Source organism: Lathyrus oleraceus, chromosome 5 (genome assembly GCF_024323335.1).
Source record: "Lathyrus oleraceus cultivar Zhongwan6 chromosome 5, CAAS_Psat_ZW6_1.0, whole genome shotgun sequence".
NCBI classification, from domain to species: Eukaryota; Viridiplantae; Streptophyta; class Magnoliopsida; order Fabales; family Fabaceae; genus Lathyrus; species Lathyrus oleraceus.
In genome coordinates, this window is record NC_066583.1 from 526,002,767 (window position 1) to 526,010,277 (window position 7,511).

At 38.8% G+C, this 7,511-nt stretch overlaps 2 protein-coding genes across 7 annotated transcripts; both read right to left on the bottom strand.

Moving 5' to 3' along the window:
• Nucleotides 1–706: 706 nt before the first annotated feature.
• Nucleotides 707–2,850, bottom strand: LOC127081806 (equilibrative nucleotide transporter 3). The gene is made up of 6 exons (XM_051022033.1): nucleotides 2,815–2,850; nucleotides 2,283–2,433; nucleotides 2,014–2,174; nucleotides 1,750–1,910; nucleotides 1,324–1,582; nucleotides 707–1,233 (listed from the first exon to the last, which is right to left on the bottom strand). The coding sequence occupies exons 1-6, from the start codon at nucleotides 2,848–2,850 to the stop codon at nucleotides 1,126–1,128; spliced, it is 876 nt and encodes a 291-aa protein (XP_050877990.1). The 3' UTR covers nucleotides 707–1,125.
• LOC127086057 (replication factor C subunit 2) lies at nucleotides 2,290–6,100 on the bottom strand. Of its 6 annotated transcripts, none has more exons than XM_051026736.1 (9): nucleotides 5,866–6,100; nucleotides 5,647–5,753; nucleotides 5,461–5,562; nucleotides 5,152–5,347; nucleotides 3,198–3,357; nucleotides 2,943–3,095; nucleotides 2,771–2,814; nucleotides 2,635–2,695; nucleotides 2,290–2,443 (listed from the first exon to the last, which is right to left on the bottom strand). In XM_051026736.1, the coding sequence occupies exons 1-5, from the start codon at nucleotides 6,022–6,024 to the stop codon at nucleotides 3,334–3,336; spliced, it is 588 nt and encodes a 195-aa protein (XP_050882693.1). In that variant the 5' UTR covers nucleotides 6,025–6,100; the 3' UTR covers nucleotides 2,290–2,443; nucleotides 2,635–2,695; nucleotides 2,771–2,814; nucleotides 2,943–3,095; nucleotides 3,198–3,333. The 6 variants fall into 6 exon arrangements, with proteins under 6 accessions (XP_050882693.1, XP_050882697.1, XP_050882698.1 ...); XM_051026740.1 differs by adding an exon at nucleotides 3,558–3,616 and having other exon boundaries at nucleotides 2,943–3,357; XM_051026741.1 differs by adding an exon at nucleotides 4,305–4,401 and having other exon boundaries at nucleotides 2,943–3,357.
• Nucleotides 6,101–7,511: the final 1,411 nt, after the last annotated feature.

The following is a 7,511-nucleotide window of genomic DNA, read 5'->3' on the forward strand; positions in this document are numbered from 1 at the left end:
AAGTCATTGATTCAAAATGACATGGAGGCACAAAACATGTTTCGTAACCATGAGTATTCTGGTTACAATTATATAGTGTTGTACATTGTCTTGGAACAATTTCAACCAACCACTACAATAAACAAGACCTTAGACAGCGCTTTTTTTAGCCTTAGACAGCGCTTTAAAGCGCTGTCTAAACCTCCGCTGCTAAAGGTTTAGACAGCGCTTTTTGAAATCTTAAAAGCGCTGTCTAAGCCCCCCCCCCCCCCCTTAGACAGCGCTTTGGCCAAAAGCGCTTTATAAGACCCTCTTATTTTAAATTTTTTAGGTGTACCTTAGACAGCGCTTTTGAAAAGCGCTGTCTAAGCCCCACCCCCTTAGACAGCGCTTTGGCCAAAAGCGCTTTCTAAGACCCTCCTATTTTAATTTTTTTAGGTATACCTTAGACAGCGCTTTTCAAAAAGCGTTGTCTAAGCCCCCCCCCCTTAGACAGCGCTTTTGCCTAAAGCGCTTTCTAATCCCCCCCTTAGACAGCGCTTTTTACAAAAGCGCTGTCTAAGGTATACGAAAATTTTTGAAGCTTTTGTTTTAAACCACATATTTTCCAGGTTTATAAACCAGAATTTCTACCTGTTTTCAACCAGATTTTGACAGACAATTATCACATTTTATATATGCCATTTTGGCCTTTTTTCTACCAATTTTTGGCTAACAAATATATATATATACCAATTCAAACCAATTTTGCCTTAAATGTATCAAAATATATACAAATTTATGTACACATTTACAAGTCATAACATATACTACAAATGTACACATTAATTACACAAATTTATGAACAAACATTGAGCTTTATCATGAATTGACACCACTCGTTTTAAGACTTACATTACACAATTTTACCAGGCACTCAGTGGGAGAGAGATGTTTTACATATACCAAGTTTTTGGGGGAAGGATAATTGTTTGTGTTTTCTTGTCATTCTGCAATTTATCACATGACTTTAATATGTTGATGCACTAAATGTATACATGGTTTAGCTTGAATTTCTTTTGTTTCGTGATTGATCAAAACCTATCCATTCTGCATTTTGTTTGTGAGTAAGGCCTCTGATTTCCATAATTTAGCTTGATCAAAATCTTACCATCCTTTGCCTATTAACCACAACCAGTCAAGTGTTACCCCAGCAAAAATACCTCCAAGAATAAACAATACCAAGATATTTCCCAAGGCATTGTGTTCAGGTCCCTACAAAAGTAACAACACAAGTATTAACAAATCAATATTTAAATAACTCTGAACCTTTATAAAGTCATAGTTTCTTAAAGGATCCTTCACCTTGTAACCTTTGGGTGCAGAAGTGAGAACACAAACAGTGAGGTAACCATTTGACAATCCCAGAAAAGATGTCAACATTATCATCCAACCCTGAGTACCATACTTAGCCGTGAAATAAAATGCTGGAATAAATAAAAATCGAGAAATGGATGCGGTAGTGATCAATTTTCTCGACTCCAAATTCAGGATTTTAATCAGTGGAATGTATCTTCCGATAAGATCCCACACATTGTACATTGTAATTAACACAAGAGCATACCTGTAATAAACAGAATGTAAACTCATAATTTAATTTATACTTTCGATATATTCATCTACTATAATGATATTGTATTTACTCAGGTTTATGCCTAAAAATGAACAAACAACAAAGGATGAGAAATACAAAGTAGATAAACAATGTTGTGAACTTTTGAATGAACTTACCATGTGCCTAAACTGTGTTTTCCGGTATCTTCTGATAAGAATCCAGGGAATATGGACAATGTCAACCCATATATCACAAACAAATTAAGTGCATAATCAATGTTTTCCCGTAACAATTCTTTATTTTCTTTGCGCTCAAACTGTCTTGATTCTTCGGTTTCCTGAAAAAACACAAATTAGTCTAATAAATAAAATCGCAAAAGTTAGGAATTTCCATGAAAAAGAAAACTGAAATGAGTAGAAGCAAAACAAAAGAAGCAGTACCGAACGGATGCCAGCTGCAGCAAGGTCAAAAGAAACCGTTTTGGACCCTTCAGATGCTGCTTTAGATCGATAGTACTTCACAATTGGTAATTTAGGATACACAAATCCATAGAGAACAACACAAAGAAGCACAAAGAATGTTGATATAGAAAAGAAGAGAACTGCAGAAGCAGTATCATTACAAATTATCAGCACATTGATAGAGTAATATGCAAGTCAGTACAATAAACATAATGAATGATGCAAAGTTATTAAAGAGTTGAACTTACTCGCTCCATTGCGAAGACCCTCCTGAGAATTTTCAAATGCAGCTTTTGTAATTAACCTCAGAGTGGATGTCAGCGCGCCCGATGCTGCTTCACCAGCAAGAAAAGACTGCAACAGCAATGTAAGTTCCAACCCCTCCTTTACCCGATGTTGCTAAATCCAACTAAGATAAATACATAACAAAAATCAAAAACAAAATCTATATTTTCGAGGAATCATAAATTTACAAACAAATGGACAGATTTTACAATTAACACAGCCAAAAATTAAAAATACATAATTACACCAAATGGACAGATATACAAGACTAAGTACTCTAGAGGGATGGACATCAAGGCATAAATTTCAACGCACCTCCTCACGCTTGGGCCTCAATGAGACTGAAGCGTGAACGATTTAGGCGACTAGGGACGGACTGCAACATTACATGGATCAGTAGAAAACATAATTACTTGTATACTAGATGATCCTGCAGCAACACACCACTGACCTACACTGTCATCATGCCAGAATTTATCCCACTAAAGTCCTGACCTGCAGCCAAACAGCAACATCAGTGCAACCAAACATTGTACCACAAAACTACATAAATGCCACACCACAGTTAAATTGGATAAAGGTTAACATGGTTCATTCATAATGCAATCAGTCCACAAGCTTACCTAAAGAACAACTTTACAAACCAAGGTCATAACCAGCAAGAAGCATCATCAATGCCAAGCCACGAAGTGTGTTGACTTACCATGGAACTAAAACCACAAAACTTGCCATTGAATTACCAAGACCATTGCATGAATCAACAACCAACAATTTACCTACAAGAAGACCAACCAACCAGGTTGTACAAAAAAAAACAAGTAACGCCATACCAATTGGAAATAATCCATGACAGAATGAAATTCAAATCCTTGTCACACCAGGGGATCCAAGTCAAAACTTGGCAATTATTTTGTAGCATGAGTGCCAGATTGTATTGTCTTTCTTGAATCAGTTGAAGCATACCACCTGCAACAGTTGAGTAGGGCATCAATTACAGGGCTTGCCAATGTTGTATCATACAACAGAACCATCATGAACCTGCATCCACAAGCTCATGTTAGTTACCATCCAATTCTAGCCTGGCAGGAGGTTTCAACATAGCTCATGGCAAGCATAATCAATCTACAGACTAAACTGATGCGACAATCATAAGCCAAATGCAGGTATGCCTTTTTTCAATAAGTCAGAAACTACACCAAGCTGTAATAGTAGCCAATTGACATAGTCATGAGCTGAACCTGCAACATGTGTAAAATAGGAGCCATTGCCAAACAAACTTGCATCAAGCCACCAAAGCCTGTAATCAAGCCATGCCAGCACCAGGTTTTACAAACCAGCACAATGAACTTGCAATGCTTGAAACTTACTTGTATTGCAGCAATGCACAATGGTCCTAACATAACACTACATCAAAGAACAAAAAACAACATAACAACATAACATTTCCTAAATTCAAGTTACTAACCAAATTGGCATTAAAAAGGGAACATGTTCAACAGGTCATCAATCAAGCTTCACAACAAATGTCACTTAAGTCAACCTTCCACAACCAGCCACTAATAGAATCATCCTAACCTAAGTAACTAACTTCATCAAACTAACTACCAACTCAGTGAGTTAATAGAATAAACTCACTAAGTTCATCTCAACTAACTCCAAACCAACTCCTAACTTATTCCAAACCTATTCTATTCCAGACCTAGTGCATATATATCATCATCTCCATCATCATTGCAAGGGCTTGGCATCATTCCCTCAAGCTCCTAAGCAATCCTCTCTGAATTTTCTCCCTCTTCCACACTACACGCATGATCCCAAAGCTATTAAAGCTCATCATTAGAGCTTCAATTTCACTTGTGCTAACCTTCTCCCACACAGTACCAAAGCACTCAATTCACTCAGGTTTTGAATCCAGAAGAAGAAGAAGAATCAAGGAGAATAAGAAAGTGCGACCAGTACAAGGAACAAGCTTTGAAAGACATTACCTGGAAGGTCATCATCGCCGTCAACAACTTCGACATTACCTGGAAGGTCATCATTGCCGTCAACAACTTCATGCCTCTCTCTCTCTACTCAGCACACCTATAACAGAATTCCACTACATCATTAGCCTCTCTCTTTCTCTCTCTGCCACCAGTGTTATCAAATTTCCCCACCATGGCCGCTATGGCGGATTTACGTGGCGGTTTTTGGGCTCGCCAAAATGGTAAATATCGGCTGCTATTGCAGGTTTTTCCGCAATAACGGCACCGCAAAGTGACCGGTATGGCAGGATTTTGCCTCTCCGTCATGGACCGCCATCAACAACACTGTCTGCCACACGGACAATCCCACTCTCCCCTTTCCTATTCTTCAAGCTTCAACCCACTGCATATTAGGTTTAGGGTTGTTGTGTAACGGTCCATTTGGCCCAGAATTCTCATTTGGGGTTCTAACATATGCACCTTACAAAATTTAGTTACTATTTACACGTGCAAAAATAGATAATAAACTAGACATCACATAATCTAGCTCAAAAGGATGAAAAAGAAGCTGGTCAAATACTACTAAACATTTTGAACTTTTGTATTTACTTTAAAAAGGCAATTCTGAAATGCCTCTTTACAGTAGGTAAACTGTTATAGCTAGCCAGATAAATCTTTGCAAGTAAACAAACCTTTAAAGTATAGTACAGGAGGTCAGACATCCTAAATCCCTCATAAGCCATAAAATCGTCAGAATTCAGGCCATGGAAAAACTTTAGACTGGTATAACATTGGAGATTCATATGCATATATTCCTCAAACAAACAAGAATATTCCGTAATTCAACACAAATAAAAAGTTGAGGTACCTTCTCAGCTTGAACCACAACCATGAGACGACCAAGTATCTCTTGATCAGATAGTCGCGAAAATCTCACAATTGCACACCTACTCTGAATCGGCTCAATAATCTTAGACGATGTATTGCAAGCAAGCGCGAAACGAGTAGAATTAGAATATATCTCCATCGTCCTTCTTAAAGCTTGCTGTGCTCCAGATGTCATACTGATTCGAGTCCAAAAAAAAATGTTACAACAAAACTAAAATCCAATGAAAACAATAATGAATAAAGTAAGAACATTAATTGAATTAAATCACCGCCAAAATATAAAATAGACCTGTCAGCTTCATCGAGTATAACAACTTTGTGTCGGCCTGGAGGAAGTGTTACTTTCTTTTGAGCAAACATCTTGATCTTGTTCCTCACAACATCTATTCCTCTACAGCAGCAAAAAAAATGTGAATAGCTTGGTTAAACACTGTAACATCATTATTTCATGTGCAATAAGGGGAAAATTTGATACCTATCATCTGAAGCATTTAGTTCAAGAACAGCTTCTCTGTAATTGGGACCGAGAAGCTCGTGCGCAAGTGCGAGGATGCTAGTGGTTTTTCCAGTTCCAGGAGGACCCTAAAAAATGACAATAACAAAATTGGGAATTAGGGCACAGTGAAAAACTAAAGAGTGAGAGAAAACGAATGAGTGAGTGTGATGAATTGAAGAGTGGGGATGAGTGGTTTACTGATAAAATGAGGTTGGGCATGTTGCCGTCACGAGCGATGACTTGGAGCCGGGAGACGGCGTCTTCATTGCCGACGATGTCGACGACCTTGCTGGGTCGGTACTTCTCAACCCACGGTACGTCGTAGTTTGCGCTGTTGCTTGAGGATGACGATGCCATGCTGTGATGCTGAATGCGAATAGCAAAACCCCGGACAAACCCTATATGACAAACTTGGAGGGAATTTCTAATTTCTAAGGTGGGAAAGTTTTTAGGGATACTCTTCCTAATTTATTTTATTTTTTAATTGAAAGACTTTAAACAGCGCTTTCTCAAAAGCGCTGACTAAGGTCTATATTTAAAAGCGCTTTCTAAAAGCGCTGTCTAAGGGGGGGTCTTAGACAGCGCTTTCTAAAAGCGATGTCTAAGACCCCCCCTTAGACAGCGCTTTCATTATTTTTTTAGAATATTTTCCGTGTTTTATTTTTATTTTAACCTTAGACAGCGCTTTCTTTTAAAAGCGCTGTCTAAGATGCGCTGTTAAAAAACCTTTTTGGCGTAGTGAACTCAGAATATTCAGTCACAGGTTATTGATCATGTGGTTGATGACGAACAAGATGTTGAACACCCCGTTGAAGACGATGTGGTTGATGATGCAGAAGACGTGGTTGATGACTTGGTGAACCGTGATTCCGAAGACGAAGACCAAGTACAAATACCTATAGCGCAACGCTACTCACCGCCTACGCACTTCACAACCCTTAACTTGGGCGAGGATGAGCCCTCGTCAGATATGTTCTACAACCCATATATGAGGTCTGATGAGGAGTTAAAAAAGGGTGACCAATTTCGGACCAAGGAATAGTGTTTGTTAGCAATAAAAAACTGGCACTTGAAACTGTGTTGACTACGATGTTAACAAATCAAACCCGGAAAGATACGTTATTTTATGCAAAAACCCGAAGTGTGGGTATAGCTTGATGGAATCGTACAAGAAGAAACATAATGCGTGGGTGATAGGGTCCATTTCTCAAGGTCACACTTGCGTCAACACAAACATGGCACAGGATCATCGCAAACTTAGCCATGATATGATCTGCCATTTCATAATACCTCTTGTTGAAGTTGACCCGTCACTCAAGGTCAAAACTATTATCTCCCATTGTGTTGCTGTTTTCAAATATACACTGTGTACAGAAAGGCTTAGTTAGCGAAAACCAAGGCAATTGAACTGGTATACGGTAATTGGGAGGAATCATACAAACAACTTCCGCGCTACCTGGTTGCACTACATTTGTATTCACCTGGGACGGTTTCTATAATGGAGACCTTGCTGGCACAATCCCCTGACGGAACTCGTCTAGAAGGTAATGGAATATTCCATAGACTTTTCTGGGCATTCCGTCCCTGCATCATCGGTTTCACATTCTGCAAGTCGCTTATTCAAGTCGATGGAACTTGGCTGTATGGGAAATACAAAGGATCGTTACTGATGACGGTCGCACAAGATGGAAATTCTAATATTTTCCCAATAGCCTTTGCATTGGTAGAAGGAGAAACGGCTGCTGCTTGGAGTTTCTTTCTTAAGAATCTCCGAACGCACGTGACTCCACAAGCTGGCATCTGTGTGATTTCTGACAGGCACGTTTCTATAGACAGTGCATACA